Source organism: Manis pentadactyla, chromosome 6 (assembly GCF_030020395.1).
Source record: "Manis pentadactyla isolate mManPen7 chromosome 6, mManPen7.hap1, whole genome shotgun sequence".
NCBI classification, from domain to species: domain Eukaryota; kingdom Metazoa; phylum Chordata; class Mammalia; order Pholidota; family Manidae; genus Manis; species Manis pentadactyla.
The window spans coordinates 67,155,440-67,176,561 of record NC_080024.1 but is presented as its reverse complement, the minus strand read 5'-3'; the positions used below and the strand labels follow the sequence as shown (position 1 = coordinate 67,176,561).

At 37.8% G+C, this 21,122-nt stretch overlaps 1 protein-coding gene across 1 annotated transcript in view; it reads right to left on the bottom strand.

Moving 5' to 3' along the window:
• Positions 1-21,122, bottom strand: part of LRP2 (LDL receptor related protein 2) — a 250,937-nt gene that overhangs the window by 190,888 nt on the left and 38,927 nt on the right. The window contains exon 4 of the mRNA XM_057503939.1: positions 18,050-18,166. Within this exon, the coding sequence (XP_057359922.1) occupies positions 18,050-18,166 (117 nt within the window). The remainder of the gene's footprint in view (positions 1-18,049; positions 18,167-21,122) is intronic.

The following is a 21,122-nucleotide window of genomic DNA, read 5'->3' as shown; positions in this document are numbered from 1 at the left end:
TAGGGCCCCCAATACTAGGGAAACAGGGCAGCAAGAACAGTGAGCGGGCACTGGTGGCCTGGCGCCGGAGGACACCAGAAAAGCGCACGACCATTTTTTTTTTTTTTTTTTTTTTTTGCTGTTTTGTTCTGGCGAATGCTTTTTGGAAGTCTTAAAGGGATAGAGCCCCCAATACTAGGGATACAGGGCAGCAAGACCGGTAAGCATATGCCTGAGGCTGGCGCCGGAGAATAAAGAAAAACGAGCAGCCACTTTTTTTTTTAATTAAAAAAAAATTTTTTTTTTTATTTAATTTTTTTTTTTTCTTTGTGGTCGTTGTTTTGTTTTGGAAGGTGCTTTTTGGAAGTCTTAAACGGGCAGGGTGGACACTTAATCCAGAGGTAGGGAATCCGGGGATCTCTGGGCACCCTAACCCCTGGGCTGCAGGGAACAGGGAGGCCCCTTATGGAGATAAATAGCCTCCCAGCCGCTCCTGCTCCAACGCGACTCCACCACTTTGGAGCAGAGGCCCAAACCAGGCCACACCCACAGCAACAGCGGAGATAAACTCCATAGCAGCCGGGCAGGAAGCAGAAACCCTGTCTGCGCGCAGCTGCCCAGCACAAGCCACTAGAGGTCGCTGTTCTCCCAGGAGAGGAGGGCCACAAACCAACAAGAAGGGAAGTTCTTCCAGCCGTCACTCATACCAGCGCTGCAAACTATTCCTATCACCATGAAAAGGCAAAGCTACAGGCAGACAAAGATCACAGAGACAACAACAGAGAATGAGACGGACCTAACCAGTCTTCCTGACAAAGAATTCAAAATAAGAATCATAAACATGCTGACAGAGATGCAGAGAAATAAGCAAGAGAAATGGGATGAAGTCCAGAGGGAGATCACAGATGCCAGAAAGGAGATTGCAGAAATGAAACAAACTCTGGAAGGGTTTATAAGCAGAATGGATAGGATGCAAGAGGCCATTGATGGAACTGAAACCAGAGAACAGGAACGCATAGAAGCTGACATAGAGACAGATAAAAGGATCTCCAGGAATGAAACAATGTTAAGAGACCTGTGTGACCAATCCAAAAGGAACAATATCCGTATTATAGGGGTTCCAGAAGAAGAAGAGAGAGGAAAAGAGATGGAAAGTATCTTAGAAAAAATAATTGCTGAAAACTTCCCCAAACTGGGGGAGGAAATAATCAAACAGAACCCCCAACAGAAAGGATCCAAGGAGGACAACACCAAGACACATAATAATTAAAATGGCAAAGATCAAGGAAAAGGAAAGAGTTTTAAAGGCAGCTAGAGAGAAAAAGGTCACCTATAAAGGAAAACCCATCAGGCTAACATCAGACTTCTCAACAGAAACCCTACAGGCCAGAAGAGAATGACATGATATATTTAATACAATGAAACAGAAGGGCCTTGAACCAAGGATACTGTATCCAGCACGACTATCATTCAAATATGATGGTGGGATTAAACAATTCCCAGGCAAACAAAAGCTGAGGGATTTGCTTCCCACAAACCACCTCTACAGAACATCTTACAGGGACTGCTCTACATGGGAGCACTCCTAGAAAGAACACAGCAAAAAACACCCATCATATGAAGACTCGAGGAGGAGGAATAAGAAGGGAGAGAAGAAAAGAATCTCCAGACAGTGTATATAACAGCTCAATAAGCGAGCTAAGTTAGGCAGTAAGATACTAAAGAGGCTAACCTTGAACCTTTGGTAACCACAACTTTAAAGCCTGCAATGGCAAAAAGTACATATCTTTCAATAGTCACCCTAAATGTTAATGGGCTGAATGCACCAATCAAAAGACATAGAGTAAAAGAATGGATAAAAAAGCAAGATCCATCTATATGCTGCTTACAAGAAACTCACCTCAAACCCAAAGACATGTACAGACTAAAAGTCAAGGGATGGAAAAACATATTTCAAGCAAAAAACAGCAAAAAGAAAGCAGGGGTTGCAGTACTAATATCAGACAAAATAGACTTCAAAACAAAGAAAGTAACAAGAGATAAAGAAGGACACTGCATAATGATAAAGGGCTCAATCCAACAAGAGGATATAACCATTCTAAATATATAGGCACCCAACACAGGAGCACCAGCATATGTGAAACAAATACTAACAGAACTAAAGGGGGAAATAGACTGCAATGCATTCATTCTAGGAGACTTCAACACATCACTCACCCCAAAGGATAGATCCACTGGGCAGAAAATAGGTAAGGACACAGAAGCACTGAACAACACAGTAGAGCAGATGGACCTAAGAGACATCTATAGAACTCTACATCCAAAAGCAACAGGATATACATTCTTCTCAAGTTCACATGGAACATTCTCCAGAATAGACCACATACTAGGACACAAAAAGAGCCTCAGAAAATTCCAAAAGACTGAAATCCTACCAAGTAACTTTTCAGATGACAAAGGCATAAAACTAGAAATAAACTGTACAAAGAAAGCAAAGAGGCTCAAAAACACATGGAGGCTTAACAACACGCTCCTAAATAATCAATGGATCAATGACCAAATCAAAATGGAGATCCAGCAATATATGGAAACAAATGACAACAACAACACTAAGCCCCAACTTCTGTGGGACACAGCAAAAGCAGTCTTAAGAGGAAAGTATATAGCAATCCAATCATATTTAAAAAAGAAAGAGCAATCCCAAATGAATGGTCTAACGTCACAATTATCGAAATTGGAAAAAGAAGAACAGATGAGGCCTAAGGTCAGCAGAAGGAGGGACATAATAAAGATCAGAGAAGAAATAAATAAAATTGAGAAGAATAAAACAATAGAAAAAATCAATGAAACCAAGAGCTGGTTCTTCGAGAAAATAAACAAAATAGATAAGCCTCTAGCCAGACTTATTAAGAAGAAAAGAGAGTCAACACAAATCAACAGTATCAGAAACGAGAAAGGAAAAATCACGACGGATGCCACAGAAATACAAAGAATTATTAAAGAATACTATGAAAACCTATATGCTAACAAGCTGGGAAACCTAGGAGAAATGGACAACTTCCTAGAAAAATACAACCTTCCAAGACTGACCCAGAAAGAAACACAAAATCTAAACAGACCAATTACCAGCAACGAAATTGAAGTGGTAATCAAAAAACTACCAAAGAACAAAACCCCCGGGCAAGATGGATTTACCTCGGAATTTTATCAGACATACAGGGAAGACATAATACCCATTCTCCTTAGAGTTTTCCAAAAAATAGAGGAGGAGGGGATACTCCCAAACTGATTCTATGAAGCTAACATCACACTAATACCAAAACCAGGCAAAGACCCCACCAAAAAAGAAAACTACAGACCAATATCCCTGATGAACGTAGATGCAAAAATACTCAACAAAATATTAGCAAACCGAATTCAAAAATACATCAAAAGGATCATACACCATGACCAAGTGGGATTCATCCCAGGGATGCAAGGATGGTACAACATTCGAAAGTCCATCAACATCATCCACCACATCAACAAAAAGAAAGACAAAAACCACATGATCATCTCCATAGATGCTGAAAAAGCATTGGACAAAGTTCAACATCCATTCATGATAAAAACTCTCAGCAAAATCGGAATAGAGGGCAAGTACCTCAACATAATAAAGGCCATCTATGAAAAACCCACAGCCAACATTATATTGAACAGCGAGAAGCTGAAAGCATTTCCTCTGAGATTGGGAACTAGACAGGAATGCCCACTCTCTCCACTGTTATTTAACATACTACTGAAGGTCCTAGCCATCGCAATCAGACAAAACAAAGAAATACAGGGAACCCAGATTGGTAAAGAAGTTAAATTGTCACTATTTGCAGATGACATGATACTGTACACAAAAAACCCTAAAGACTCCACCCCAAAACTACCAGAACTGATATCAGAATACAGCAAAGTTGCAGGATACAAAATCAACACACAGAAATCTGTGGCTTTCCTATACACTAACAATGAAGCAACAGAAAGAGAAATCAGGAAAACAACTCCATTCACAATTGCATCAAAAAAAATAAAATACCTAGGAATAAACCTAACCAAAGAAGTGAAAGACTTATACTCTGAAAACTACAAGTCACTCTTAAGAGAAATTAAAGGGGACACTAACAGATGGAAACTCATCCCATGCTCGTGGCTAGGAAGAATTAATATCGTCAAAATGGCCATCCTGCCCAAAGCAATATACAGATTTGATGCAATCCCTATGAAACTACCAGCAACATTCTTCGATGAACTGGAACAAATAATTCAAAAATTCATATGGAAGCACCAAAGACCCCGAATAGCCAAAGCAATCCTGAGAAAGAAGAATAAAGTAGGGGGGATCTCACTCCCCAACTTCAAGCTCTACTATAAAGCCATAGTAATCAAGACAATTTGGTACTGGCACAAGACCAGAGCCACAGACCAATGGAACAGACTAGAGAATCCAGACATTAACCCAGACATATATGGTCAATTAATATTTGATAAAGGAGCCATGGACATACAATGGTGAAATGACAGTCTCTTCAACATATGGTGCTGGCAAAACTGGACAGCTACATGTAGGAGAATGAAACTGGACCATTGTCTAACCCCATATACAAAAGTAAACTCAAAATAGATCAAAGACCTGAATGTAAGTCATGAAACCATTAAACTCTTGTAAGAGAACATAGGCAAAAACCTCTTAGACATAAACATGAGTGACCTCTTCTTGAACATATCTCTCCAGGCAAGGAAAACAACAGCAAAAATGAATAAGTGGGACTATATTAAGCTGAAAAGCCTCTGTACAGCAAAAGACACCATCAATAGAACAAAAAGGATCCCTACAGTATGGGAGAATATATTTGAAAATGACACATCCGATAAAGGCTTGACGTCCAGAATATATAAAGAGCTCACACACCTCAACAAACAAAAAACAAATAACCCAATTAAAAAATGGGCAGAGGAACTGAACAGACAGTTCTCCAAAAAAGAAATACAGATGGCCAACAGACACATGAAAAGATGCTCCACATCGCTAATTATCAGAGAAATGCAAATTAAAACTACAATGAGGTATCACCTCACACCAGTAAGGATGACTGCCATCCAAAAGACAGAGAACAACAAATGCTGGCGAGGCTGTGGAGAAAGGGGAACCCTCCTACACTGCTGGTGGGAATGTAAGTTAGTTCAACCATTGTGGAAAGCAGTATGGACGTACATCAAAATGCTCAAAACAGACCTACCATTTGACCCAGGAATTGCACTCCTAGGAATTTACCCTAAGAATGCAGCAATCAAGTATGAGAAAGATCAGTGCACCCCTATGTTTATCGCAGCACTATTTACAATAGCCAAGAGTTGGAAGCAACCTAAATGTCCATTGATAGATGAATGGATAAAGAAGATGTGGTACATATACACAATGGAATACTACTCAGCCATAAGAAAAGGGCAAATCCAACCATTTGCAGCAACATGGATGGAGCTGGAGGGTATTATGCTCAGTGAAACAAGCCAAGCGGAGAAAGAGAAATACCAAATGATTTCACTTATCTGTGGAATATAAGAACAAAGGAAAAATTGAAGGAACAAAACAGCAGCAGAATCACAGAACTCAAGAATGGACTAACAGGTACCAAAGGGAAAGGGACTGGGGAGGATGGGTGGGTAGGGAGGGATAAGGTGGGGGGAGAAGTAGGGGGGTATTAAGATTAGCATGCATGGGGGGGTAGGAGTAAAGGGAGGGCTGTACAACACAGAGAAGGCAAGTAGGGATTCTACAACATTTTGCTATGCTGATGGACAGTGACTGTAAAGGGGTTTATAGGGGGGACCTGGTATAAGGGAGAGTCTAGTAAACATAATATTCGTCATGTAAGTGTAGATTAGTGATACCAAAAAAAAAAAAAGGGCAGTTCCTGTGTGGTAACCTCCAATGAGTTCTACACAAGAGTATAAAGGGCATATAAAACTGTAGGCAAAGGGTCTGTTTGTGTTTATACAGAGGATCAAAGCCTAATTGGGCTACCCCGAAAAAGAACTAAGGTACGATATGAAAAAGAACTTCCAACATCAGCACTCTCTGGAAGACTCATGCCAGAAGATGATCATCAAAAAACCCCAACAAAGATCCACGCACTGCTACAGCTGTAGATGCACTCATCCCACCAGTTCCTGGACTTGCCATGGGAATGAGGAAGGAGATATCTAAGCTGGCCTGTGCATACAGTAAAACAACAAATTTGACTGGATCTATACTGTTGGAACTCAACCAAGACTTTGGAGAAGTGCAAATTGTAGTGCTCCAAAGTCTTACAACTACAGACTATTTACTGTTAAAAGAACATATGGCATGTGGACAGTCCCCAGGAATGGGTTGTTTTAATTTGTCTGATTTCTCTCAGACTGTTCAAGTTCAGTTGGACAATATCCACCATGTCATAGATAAGTTCTCACAAATGCCTAAGGTGCCTAACTGGTTTTCTTGGTTTCACTGGAGATGGCTGGTAATTACAGGTATGCTTTGGTTATGTAACTATACTCCTATTATGTTAATGTGTGTGCGCAATTTAAGTAGTAGCTTAAAACCTATTCATGCTGAAGTACTCTACAAGAAGATATGCCAAAGAAATAATCAATCTTCCCATGTTTTCTGCCGCCTGCTACTTCTACAGCTTTTCTTCTTCCTTCCTAATTACAACCCTTAAATAGAATTCGTGCCTCGTATCAAATTTATCGAGTATCATAATTCCTCCAAGTGGTAAAGATTCCTCAAGACAAATGCTGGGCATAGAAGCCACAGGGCATAAATATGCAAAGATGTAAAAAGCTAACCTTTTCAAACAATAAGTCTTCTCTCTCACTTACCAACTTCACATTTCCCTGTATGGCCCCGGAAGATGACTGGTTAGCCAGAGACGGGTAAGATTCCTCAAGGGAGGAACAACCTAAGACAGGCACAGTCGCAGGGGGGCCATCAGGTGAGAAATTGGGGATCAACAGAGGTGAGGCTTAGAACCTCACCCCCCCCGTTCTGAGAGAAATCTTCTGCATACGTGGATGTTTTATTGCCCTGGTCTAGCTTGGATTAACACATAGTCTACAACAGGCACACACCTGATCATCTACATTTGCTCTCTCACAACACTAAACTATGTTTTCTACCTTTATCTTGTATCTACTTACCACTTCAGCATTTTATTAAAAATAATAATAATAAAGAGAGAAATGTAGTATCCACACATAAATCAAGTATAAAAACCAAATGAGTATTCATATTTGAACTGACTGTTTAGAGTTCATAATGCATGAGCAAAACTGAAAGTTTCTGTGATGACTGCCCTTGTACTGTTCACTATGTAACTTATTCATTATGTAAGAATTTGTTCTCCATGTAAGAACTTGTTATGCCTCAGAAGATTGGAGACTGACGAAAATTAGGCTTGGGGTGGATTAATGATTGTGCATTGAGCATTGACTCCCCTATACAGAATTTTATTGTCGTTAACAATCATTTGATCAATAAATATGAGAGATGCCCTCACAAAAAAAAAAAAAAAAAAAAGGACAGACTTCCAATGGTAAAATAAATAAGTAACCGGGATGTAATGTATAGCATAAGGAATATAGTCAAGATAATGTAACAGCTTGGTAGGGTGATAGCTGGAACCTAAAATTATGTATATAAATGTTCTACCACTGTGTTGTACACTTGAAACTAATGTAATGTAATACTGTGCGTCAACTACCCTTCAATAAAAAAATAATTATTAAAAAAAAAAAAAAAAAAAAGAATTAGGAGAAGTGCAAATTGTAGTGCTCCAAAACAACTACAGACTATTTACTGTTAAAAGAACATAAGGGATGTGAACATTCCCCAGGAATGGGTTGTTTTAATTTGTCTGATTTCTCTCAGATTGTTCAAGTTCAGTTGGACAATATCCACCATATCATAGATAAGTTTTCACAAATGCCTAAGGTGCCTAACTGGTTTTCTTGGTTTCACTGGAGATGGCTGGTAATTACAGGTATGCTTTGGTTAGGTAACTATACTCCTATTATGTTAATGTGTGTGCGCAATTTAAGTAGTAGCTTAAAACCTATACATGCTGAAGTTACTCTACGAGAAGATATGTCAAAGAAATAATCAATCTTCCCATGTTTTCTGCCGCCTGCTACTTCTATAGCTTTTCTTCTTCCTTCCTAATTACAACCCTTAAATAGAATTTGTGCCTCATATCAAATTTACCAAGTATCATAATTCTTCCAAGTGGTAAAGATACCTCAAGACAAATGCTGGGCATTGAAGCTACAGGGCATAAATATGCAAAGAAATAAAAAGCTAACCATTTCAAACAATAAGTCTTTCCTCTCACTTACCAACATTACATTTCCCTGTATGGCCCCAGAAGATGACTGGTTAGCCAGAGACGGGTAAGATTCCTCAAGGGAGGAACAACCTAAGACAGGCACAGTCGCAGGGGGGTCATCAGGTGAGAAATTGGGGATCAAAAGAGGTGAGGCTTAGAACCTCACCCCCCCGTTCTGAGAGAAATCTTCTGCATACGTGGATGTTTTATTGCCCTTGTCTAGCTTGGATTAACACATAATCTGCAGGCACACACTTGATCATCTACATTTGCTCTCTTACAACACTAAACTATATTTTCTACCTTTATCTTATATCTACCTACCACTTCAGCATTTTATTAAAAATAATAATAATAAAGAGAGAAATGTGGTATCCACATATAAATCAAGTATAAAAATCAAATGAGTATTCATATTTGAACTGACTGTTTATAGTTCATAATGCATGAGCAAAACCGAAGGTTTCTGTGATGGCTGCCCTTCTACTGTTCACCATGTAAGAACTTATTCACTATGTAAGAATTTGTTCTCCATGTAAGAACTTGTTTGTTATGCCTCAGAAGATTGGAGACTGACGAAAATTAGGCTTGGGGTAGATTAATGATTGTGCATTGAGCATTGACTCCCCTATACAGAATTTTATTGTTGTTAACAACCATTTGATCAATAAATATGAGAGATGCCCTCACAAAAAAAAAAAAGAATACCAGAGAAACTCATCCTTCGAAGTTTTCTCTTATTGGAAAGATTGACAAGTAAATACTAAGTAAGTCCCAAATATCCAAAGTTTATCAGACACAAAAATGCAAGAACACCCTTGCTCACACCACCTTTTCCTTCTCCCTTCCTTACTTTCTCCAAATTCCAGATGATACATATACAGGTTTATTCTTCCAAAATTGGGTGCTGCTCCCAAATATGCATATAATAATGCCTGAAGATTTTTTAAACATTTTCTCTGCTAATGATTTAGGTTAGAGCAAGAAATGTCCATGTTTTAGTTCTGTTTACATAATCAAGGAGGAAAATGTGATTTGAGGACATCAAAGACTTCACAGAATGGAAATTATTCACAGCAGAGGAAGATACAAATATTAGGCACTACTCTTCATTGTCTTGACAGGAAGCCTGTAAAAAATTCTATTCACAGAATTTGACAAAATGGCCATAAAGAACATAGAAAAGAAAACACATTGATAATAAATCAAGAGAAGGCATCTTAAAGGCAGATTATGAAATGTAAGCCAAGATTTAAAGAAAAACAAGAAGTTACTGATTGATATAAGTCCTGCCTAGACATCTGGGACTGTTTAAGGTCCTAGAGTCATCCTTTATAAGTTACCCTACATTATTCTATCCATGCAGGTTAATCCAGCTAAGGTAATGATTTGCCAGAAAAAGTTAACTAATTTGGCCACCAGTAGTTAGTTGTAAGTACTACCCACAAAGTTAAATGAGCAATAACAATAACAATCATCATAACAATGATAATAAACATTTTTTAACTCTATGCACCAGACCCTTGTCTCAATTGTCTCAATATGCATGAATTTATTTTATCCTTATAACAACCCTATGAGGTAGATACTACTATTACTCCTATTTTATAGATTTATTTTTTATGGATTTTATATACATAGCTCTATGAGATACAGAGAGGTTAATTAATTTGAAAAAGGTCATACAACTGGTAAAATGAAGAGCCAGAATTCAAAATCAGGCAATCTGGCTCCACAACACATGTTCCTAACCACTGTAATAGATACAGCTACTGCTTACAGGCTCCAGAGTAAGTGATAGGAAGAAGCATAAAACTGAAGGAAACAGAATGAAATTGAATGAAAGGAAAAGCAAATCTTAAAAAGATAGGACAAAAAGAAAGAGAAGAAATAACCCAAGGGGAAAAAAGGTTTTCTTTCTTCTTTTCAGTTTCCCATTCCACTTTGGAAAGCATGGAGAAGTGAAGCCAACTCTAGATTTCAGCAATTTATGGCATGTTCTACTGAAGGCTTCAATCTGTTATAATCTAGGAATTCCAGAAAACCCTTTGCTAGGAAACAGAGCTTTCCAGTAGCACCAGTACAAACAAGAGAGTCAATACCAAAAAAAACAGGCCACAGAGAGGCAGGGAATCCATCCCCTACCCCAGTCACATTCAAGTCCCTGAAGTGACCACCGCCACGGACAGACACCTGGGAATGCAGCAACATCCAAGAGGGCAACAGAGGAGCATTTCCTGACCCTTCCCAAAAATAATTTGAAATGGCTACACACATACTAAGATTTATATGGAATGGAAATAGAAATTCAGTACCATGGAAAGAGAAAGCAAAGATAGTCATCCCATGGGCTAGTAGAATTGGACTAACACGTTTAGTCTGAGCAGCTTTCAGGAAACTGAAGCCAAGAAGGGAAATAGATTGCATTATATAGTTTTCTTTAACTTGATCTCTTTGAGCTACAGGGTCATAAATCCCAAATTCCTATCTGGTCTTTATCTACGGTGACCTGAACTTACACCTAAATTAGAAATGTGCCTGAGAAGCTGGCTCCAAAGGTTTTGGATCTACAGTACCTCTTTCTTCCCATACACAGAACTGCTGCCAAAACTGCAGAAGAGGTAAAGACTGACATAGTTATAAATTCTTAAAATATAGTAAAAATTTCACATGAGCCCTAATATAGGAGTAACTGAGCAACAGATGGAAAATTGCACATTAAATGCTCTAAGGGGTAGTGCAAAGAAGTAATATGGCTTCTCATAGGTGGACAAATGTTTATAATGTGCACCAGGTTTAGTGGTACGTGCTCTATATTGAAGGAGTTAAGGGGCTTGTACATATTCATTCAGAGCCACACAGCATCTCAGTCCCATTCTAGCTCTTCCTTACAGTTATCCCCAGTGACTCATCTGAGCAAAACAAAGTCTAATTGAAGAGACAGGAAGACTAGCTGCACCCCAGAATTATAAAAGTGGCCACTTTGAAATCACTGCTAGACATAGTGTGGCTCAGTGCTCCTGCTAGGCTTCAGGTAACTGAGTACTTGTCAGCAAATCATCACCAGGTGAGCGTCAGTATTCCAGAAACCAGTTATTCTACAGAGTGCTACCTTCCTCTTACTTAAAATTTTATTCTAGCTAATACATATTTATTGAAATCCACTTTCCTAGATTGTGCTAAGAACTGGATAAAGAAATAAAATTACAAGTGAAGTAGAAGTTCCCACAGCTATTAAAAAATATTTCATTCAGTGAATTGTTAGATACCTATAGGAGTGCTAGGTACTAGAGATAAAGTGACAGGCTTCATGACTCTGCTCTCATGGAACTCACATTTTATTTGGGAAAGTGGAAAGACAGACATTAAAATAAATGTCAAAAAGAAAAAAATGCTATGGAAATATAGCAGGGTAGAATGATAAAGAGTGGCAGGAGCAGCTCTCTGATAAAATGATGCTTGAACAAGAGCCATTAGGTTTAGCAAAATGGAAGCCACTGGTGGCATTGACAAAAATGTTTTCAAGAGACTGGCAGAGCTGAAGGACTATTTTCAGTGAGTTCAAGTAAGAAAGGAGAAGAAATGGAGACTGTGATTAAAGACAATTCTAGGTAACTTTGTTCTAAAAGGGAGTAGAGAACCTAGGCAAGAGCTGAAAGGGACCTCAGGGTCTTTTAAGAGGTCGGAGGTATTTACAGTGTGCTTGTATGATGAAGACCAAATAAGGATTTTTCTTTCCTCAAGGTTTCAGGGTTCTGAATCCTGTCTCAACTGTAAGAAGACTAAAAAAGTGCATATGTGGTGAGATTTGTAAAATGGGGTAGGTCTCTGATGCTTCCTCCTCCCTTCCAGCAGCAAGAGGACATCAAGAGCAAAGTCTGCCAGGCAGTTCAAACACGAGCCCTCACAGTCCACAGAATGGCTTGACCGCCCTCTTTACCCTGCCCCCCCGAGCTGTCCCCCTGGTTGGAGTTTCAGCATTTAAGTATATAAAGGAAAATGTTTAAATTCTAAAGAACCGAAAGTCAATAGAAAGAAAACCTCAGCCCCAGTTGCAAGCTGACCAAGTCCCGCTGATCACCAGCAAGAAAGCCTTCATTGTAACAGGGGTTTTACCCTTTCCTTGGCATTTCTCAGTAAAAAAGAGAAGTACTGCAAACCAATGATCATTAACAATAGTTTTGCACCAAAATCATTCTAATAAGGTACTTGATAAAAACAAAATACTCTGTTTACTTAACTGGGAAAAAAAACATACTACTTTGGGGCAAATTAAAGTCACTGCAATATAATAATGGAATGACCCATAAGTGTTCTGATTTTTATCTTAGACTGTCTGCATGAGTGGCTTTTTCTTGATGCTAATCCCATGAGAAGCAAATGTACTGCAGTTTTGAAGCTCTTTGTTCCTTAAAAAAATTAATTGACAACCCTTTAATAGCAGATGCCATTTTACAGATGGCCAGATTGGAGAGCAAAATAATTTAAGGGAAATGAGCTTTTACCTGTTTCACAGCTTTTAACAGAGAAATAGGAAAATATACATGCAGAAATAGTTCTCAAACAGTAGAATAACCAAAAATACCCTATGCATATTGGAACATAGCAGACAAAAAACCAAATACATAAGAACCTTTCATACTACACCAATTTTATTTCAAGAACAATCTTTTTATCAAGACCTTCGTGCCCTTGCCTCCCTCACCACCTCACCCGTTCTCCTCCCTCCCCTCCCGACCTCCCTGAGAGAACTCTCACACACCATTCTTTGTTCTGTGAAAGGAATGCCTAGAAGAGACACAGGTGCTCTGTCCTGGAGCTCACATCTTGATTTTAGAAGCTTGACAGGGCAGTGACTATAACTCAGGTGTCTGAACCAACACACAGGACTATGGTTCCCTCAAATATTTGGGAAAAATAATTAAGTCCTTTTGTTAGACTTTTTGGTGGACTTCTCTGGTTGGAGTTTTTCCAGCATTCATTACCATATTTAAGTGGTTTCTGGGTGCCTAATATATTAAGACATGTTTTTACAGATAACCTTATTTCTGAGAAACAGAAAAATAAAAGTCACATTCATAGGCAGATTCTAAATTCTAAATTCTAATAAGTAATGATTACTATGTATCATGACTGCAGAAACAATAGAATAAAGTGTCATATCTCATGAAAATGGTATCTAGCCAAGCCTCACTTAATCCTTCATCATGTAGGAACATTCTAATTTAAAATAACTAATAAACAGCTACTATATATCTGAAGTGACATTTAAAATAGCTAAGTATCTCTATGACAAAACAAATCTCAGCAATAACCATCAATAGCTGCTAACATCACAAAGAGACAGACATTAGGTGCCTCTTAATATAAATACATACCTTGTTACATGTAAATCATGATATATACTGTTGTTTAATCAGATATCAGTCCAGTTAGATTAACAAAGTATCATTGCCCCTACACACACACACAAGACACACAAATCCTTGCATCTGTTCAAGCCTCTAGACTAATGCTATTCTCAGCTGGACCAGGGGAGGGGGATTTTGCTCTTGTAGGACATTTGACATTTTTTTCTTTTGAAATTAGAACATTTTCTGGAGACATTTTGGTTGTCACAACTGAAAGGTGCTGCTGGCTTCTAATGGATAGAGGACAGGGATACTGTTTAGACATTCTGCAATACTAAAGACAGCTTCCTATAACAAAAAATTATCTGGCCTCAAATATCATTAGTGCCAAAGTCGAAACCTTGCTATAGACTAGCTATCAACTTTTAGGAAATACAGGACACAGAACATGTTAAAGAACACCAGGGCATGCAATGAGCAAGACAAAGACTGTGAGAAATAAATTGCCAGGGGTAAGAAACAGGATTGGGAGGCAGATCTACAAATTGAAAGATAGCAATGAATCCCAACATACAGATTTTATTTGGATTTTGATTTAAATTACAGCACAAAAAATAGTAACAAGTTGACAGGGATTTTAAAAGCTGACTGGATATCTGATTATTTGAAAGAACAGTTGTTAACTTTTAGGTGGGAGCATGATATTGTTATGTTTTAGTCCTTATATTTTTAGAGATAAATATTGAATTATTTTTATTTAAAGACTAAATTATATGATGTCTGAGAACTGCTTCAAAATGACGGGGAGAAGAATAAAGGGATACTGATAAGATAAAATTAGGTGTAAGTTGATAATTCACATAACTGAGTGATTAGGACAAAGGAGTTCATTATGCAGTTCATTCTGCTTTTGATTATGTTTAAAACCTTCCATACAATAACTTTTTTAAATAATAAAATAGCTAAGTAACCTTCAGGCAAAAATATTTTGTAAACTTCCATTACTAAAGAAAAGTATTCTGAGACCATGGGCGTGGGTTGAGACCTAGGTTAAAATCCTGGCTCCTCTGCACTTGCTTCTTGACAATCTTTAGAATCTCTGTAAAGTGGAGATGGTCATCACACCTAACCTAGAATAGTAATGTGAAAACTGCAGAAGATAGTGAATGTTGCCCAGGAAATGGCAGTTGCCTTTCCCATTTTCCACAGGAGCTCCAAACAAAGAAGGAAAATAAGATCAGACCATTCCTGCTTCTACACCAGCACCTTCTAAAGACTTTGGTCCAAGCCATTTGTTCCCTTCTTGTATGAATCTGCCTATGGACAGGAGACCAAAGCACTAAAAATTAAGTATGAAGATTCTTTTCTTAATTTCCTCTGATTTATCAGGGTTTTTTATTACACTCTTCTATAAATAACACATAGCAATAAATAAACAAGGTAGACAGAAATAAGAAAGGGTACCTCACTGTAAAACCCCCACACATATGTGAGATTCATTTTAGGGCCATGAATGCTGAAGGATTTGTGACTTAAAAGATTCCAGAAACAATGAGCTATACATCTGGTTCTCTTTTCTTAACAAATCCTATTTCACTAATTACTTGTACTTAATAAAACAAACAAACAAACAAAGAGTTGATTAAAAATAACTGGCCTTCCTTTCTGTCATTCCTTTCTATAAGAGCTGCTTGCATGCTCGTGCCCTGCCAGCTTTTTTCTGAAAAGGTCCGCTGGCAAAGTCATGAGGCAGTTGTACTGGTGACTTTAGGCTTGGCTCCAGGGTGTTCACATGGAATAAATCCAAAGTCTCAGCCCTCTTTTTTTTTCCCCTAAAATAGCCTTTCTTTCAGTCCCATTGCATTTGCAATAAAGCACCCATTTTTATCCACCTATAAAATAAGGATTAAAGAAGCAAACTATTGGCTTGTGGCACAGGCCTCTGGTTTTCTCTTAAACTTGCACAAGGTAGGACTTCCTCCTATGAAGTCCTTCATGAAGAACAGTCACCAAACTTGGAACCAGTAGATGGGCGAAGCCCTAATTCTACCACACTGTCCAACCTTGAACAAGCCACTCTACCCTCTGCATGTTTCTTTATTCATGAGGGAGTGTAATAATACCTACTACTCATTGAAAATTCTAATAATAATAACAACTGGAATTTATATAATGCTTTAAAACTTATAAAAAACTGCAATACATGGTTTATCACTATTATTAATCAAAAATATTTTCTTCATTTGCCACAAAGAAGACCTATTGTTAACTTCAAAAGTACTGAAAGGAGAGTCCTTGACTAACAGATTTGTAATTTTATGACATCCAGACACACACTACTACTTTTTAAATTCCAGTACTAAGTATAAATTACTGGTAAAATTTCCACAGCAAAATGAGATCCAAAAATTAGAGGCCATAATCTCTTTCAAAAGATAATATTTAACTCAGTGAAATAAGCCAGGGACAGAAAGAGAAGTATCAAATGATTTCATTCATCTGTGGAGTATAAGAACAAAGCAAAAACTGAAGGAACAAAACAGCAGCAGAATCACAGAACCCAAGAATGGACTAACAGTTACCAAAGGGAAACGGACTGGGGAGGATGGGTGGGAAGGGAGGAATAAGGGAGAAAAAGAGGCATTATGATTAGCACACATAATGGGGTGGGGACAGCACACGGGAAAGGTAGTATAGCACAAAGACAAGTAGTGATTCTATAGCATCTCACTATGCTGATGGACAGTGACTATAATGGGGTATGTGGTGGGGACTTGATAATGGGGGGAGTCTAGTAACCACAGCATTGCTCATGTAATTGTACATTAATGATAGAAAAAAAAAGTAATAATAATAATAAAAAAAGAGAGCATTTAAGGTGGAAATTACACCACAGCAGAACGGTACCAGGATCGGTGCCAGGAAATGGAAATACAAAGATAAAGGGCGCAGACTCCTCTCAAAGAAAAAATACCATACAAGAGAAAAAAGCCCTGGAGGAGAAGTATTCTTATTTCTAAAGGTAATGGGATGACAGCATGGATGCAGTGTGAATCTGGGCCTGTCTGGGCCCAGGTCTTTCCTTTTCACATTTACAATTTCTTCCATTAAGAGTATAGTTTGAACAGTACAGTGAATCAGAACAATCTGCAACCAGTTTACATCAGCTCTCACCCTAGACGGGGCACCATACTGGGAAGTGTTGCAAAATATACAGAAGATGGTTCTTTCATCAGGATGTATAAATTACACCATTCAGACTAAAGGAAGGAATTTAGGGACCATCCAAAAAATGAAAATTAAACCAAAATGATCAAACTATAGAGGAGATGTTGCACAGGAGAGCACACTAAAGCTGAAGTCTTTAGTTGGAAACAACAGTAACTAAGAAGTTAATGATCAAAGTTTCTAAGGTACACAAAATAATCTATACACCAATTATTGGAATACTGGAATACCAAAATAACTCCTTGAAGCTTGAAACATAAATTTAAGAGCAAAAGAAAGGAGGTAACTTTACTCAGCTCATAGTAAACTTATGAAATGCAGTATACCAAACATAATGTCAAGAAAAAAATGTATAAAAACTCAAAGTTCTGGATAAATTCAAATGGTAGACTTCTTAGGGCTCTTAAGAGAAAATGTATGTCTGAGACTAAAGGCAGGTTAATGGGCCAAGGGACTGACACAGTAGAATGATTCCTATATTCCTCTATTAAAGCAACTCTATGTAAACCTCAAGAGAGGGCGTTTACCCTTTATTTATTTGTAAGAAATATATCATTCACCATGATTGCACTCTTATTTTGGGTATGGTAATATTTAAACATTATTCATAGAATACTGTGATTTGTGTGCCTTATCTTGTAGTTTGGTTACAAACTGATATAGTATGCTGCCATTATAGAGAAAGCCAATTGCAAAATATAACACTCTTCCAAAGGTGATCTGCAAAATATTGAGTCCATACAAGCAGAAAAATGAGACATTTGACTTAGAAACTCACCACAGTATTGTAGTAAAAGTTAAAATTGACCAAACTAGATTTTATACTCAATGTATTCAATAACCTTTCCAAATTCTATGTCAATGTTACAAGTTTCTTACTTTAAAAATACAGAAACTTGATGTGCTAAGGCAGGATATCTTGCTAAAATACACTATCAGAGAATCACCTCTAATCCACAGAAGAATCTGCCAAGGAATTTCAATAACAATAGGCATATTGTAGGCATTTCTGTCCATCAACAAATCTAACAAATTGATTAAAATGCCAAAGGGACAAAGGTGAAACCAAATACAGAGCAAAGACTGGAGGGGACTCACGGCAGTCCCTCTCATCGGTGCCATCTGAGCAGTCTCTGACGTGGTCACACTGGTATTCATTTGGGATACATTCACCACTGGAGCATGTGATCTGCTTGCTTGAGCATGTTCTCCCAGCTGTGAAGGGGAAACAATATTACTTTATAATTACTGACAAACACAGACCAATCTACTGACATTTACCATCTATGAATGTAGAAATTTGAAATCAAAGGCAGGTAGAGTATACTGAACACAAAGTTCATAGGGTCACAAGGTAGAGAACCCAGTAACACCAAGGTAGAGGGCTTACAATGCAAACACAAAGATATTATTATTAGGATGCTATCAAAATGCCCACAGAATCATACCAACATTCATGCAGGTTAGTGTAGACAATTATACCTGTTAACAGGTAACAAGAATATGATTGAAATACAATTGAATACAAATATAGATTGAAACTCATAAGGTAAAGAGGATGAATGAAGTAAGAATTTTGCAGATATAGATATTAATCAAGAATCAGTAAGGTCTCCTCGTTGAAATCCTTATTTAAACAAGGAAATATGCCAAAGGGTTAGCAGTGGCTATTTCTGAGAGGTAGGAGTGTGGATGATTTCATTTCTTTCTTTAGCATTTTCCCTATTATATAAACTTGCTACATTGACATGTGTCAATTTTATAAACAGAAGGGCAAAAATTTAAACTAGTTAGTTTGTGTCCTAGGATGGCTAGCACAGGTGGAAGCAAGGCAGCAGTAGATCAGCAAACCCATTTCTGGAAAAAACAGATGAAATCAAATGAATGATACCACAAGCATCAGGTGAACAATATTTAGCTGAGCCTGAGGCAATAGTTATCATGGGATTCTTCAACTGTCCAAATAAAAAAAGAAGCATGTGGGGGAAATGTGATCTGCTAAAAAATAAGATAATCATCAAAGGAAGAAAACAAGTTTTCCCCTGAATTTTTGTATTATTTCCTATCCTATATAGTAAAGATACTTAGGTTCAGAAAAACTCAGTTTTCTCATGAAATTCCTTATCTATTAAGGGATGTGACATCTAAACTTAAGAAGAAAGACCTTTCTAAAAGGCAAGTGCACAATGACAGCTTTAGAGTTGTACTTGAAAATTCAAACACATCAATTACCATGTGATAACAAGATGTAAAAAATTAGCCATAATTCATAATTACTACACTTTTCAATGCTTACTTGATTATATCTTCCTTGTCATCTTGTTCTTTCTTTCTGTTTAACTAATAAAATGATTGCAGCCTTTCTTGAATAACAAATGAAATTTTTCCAGTCAGCCTATTTCTGAATTTGTATGATTTCTTCTAGGACTTTATATCTGTGACTTAAATGTTGCTCTATTAACAGAGTTGGAATATACCAACTTTTCTGGAAGTCATTTAAATATCTGAATTCTGCCCATTTGATAGATGCAATTTTATCTGAATAAAGATAAAGAGATGAATACTTCCTCCTTAAAATCCTAATTTATTTAAGTATATATTGTTAATTAACATGTAAACTGAATGACCTCACTTTTATTCTTGAAAAGGCAAGTCATGAGTCTTCTTAAACAAAATATGAAAAGAAACTAAGTGCCAGTATTACTTTAATTATATTTGGCTTTCTTCTTAAACTCAAGCCCAAGTCAGTTATACATTTTGTGCTTGACTTAAAAGGGTTTATGAGGGAGAATTAAAAGCTCATTCAAACATAGAAAAATAATAAATTAAAATTATGTTGTTTCCTCAGCCAATCTAATGCTGGGTTTCACTTTTTCCTGCATTACATAAACATCCATTGAGGGCCTATTATTTGCCACAAAGTACACCATCAATGGGAATATAAAGATGAAGAAGACACTGTCCCTACTCTCAAAAAGCTCATAGTTTTCTGGGGAAGACTTTAAGCAATAATTAGAAAACAATGATGAATGTGGATTCTCAACAAAAAGCATCAGGGATGGGTGCCTAATTCATTCAAATGGAAGTGTGGACAGGGACAGCTACCTGGGTCTTAAAGGGAAAAGAAGGTCAAAAGGAAAGAGGGACTGTATAGCAATGAGAATTCAGACAGCATGCATGGCAGGACGGCTGGGATACAGCATAGCACCCAAGGAAACTGTGGGCACCACTGTGGCCCTACATGGACATTTCAAGGCCGAAGTGGCAAGTGATAGATGTGAAAAACTAAACACTGACCACATCTCAGAAGCCACTGCAAATTGTGTTAAGGAGGTGGAGCTATCTCCTTGAGATGAAGAGCTACCAAAGGGTTTCAGTTAGATCTTTCTAGCAATAGTGTCAGGTAGCATCTGAGGAGGCACAGGACTAGAGGCTGGGAAACCAGTCCAGAGGCTGCTTCAGTTGCCCAAATGAGAGAGGGTGGCAGCGATGGCATAAATGGGGAAGAAATGAACTTTAGAGTGTCAGACAGGAATTGATGGTTAAAGGTGGACACTGAAAGAAAGGAAAGACTCAAGAATAACTTCCAAGTGCCTGGCTTGGGTGCCTATAGGATTGTGATATCCTTTTCATATTAATTGATTATCTCTTTGCTGTAAAACATAGCCTTCTTTCTTTTTCATCTAATAAAATGTTTTATATGAAATAAATTTTGTGAAGTTCTAGGTTAACAAGGAAAACAGCCTCAATCTGCCTATTTCAGGTAGCTAAAGATTGATTCTGCATTTTCTGCTAGTACCTTACAGTAGGTTAACATTATTTCTATAATAAAGATAACATGTGTAGACCAGTAAATATAGAAGGGAAGCCGTTCAGGGGGTAAGATGATTAATTGCACTTGGGAGAACTTGAGTTTGAGGCATCTTGGAGATGTCAGGCAGCTGAATATGCAAAGCTTAAGTGTGGGCAAGATATCTGGGTCCTAAGCATAAATTTGGGTATCATCAGGCCATACAGGGTTACTGAAATGAGAGTGGGCGAAATTATCCTGGGAATGTATATAGATGAGAATTGTTGCTAAGGGCAGGGCTGTGAGCACCGTCAATACTCAAAGGCTAGGTAAAAGAGGAAAACAAAATGGAATGAGCAAAGCAGTTAAGAAGAGAGCCAG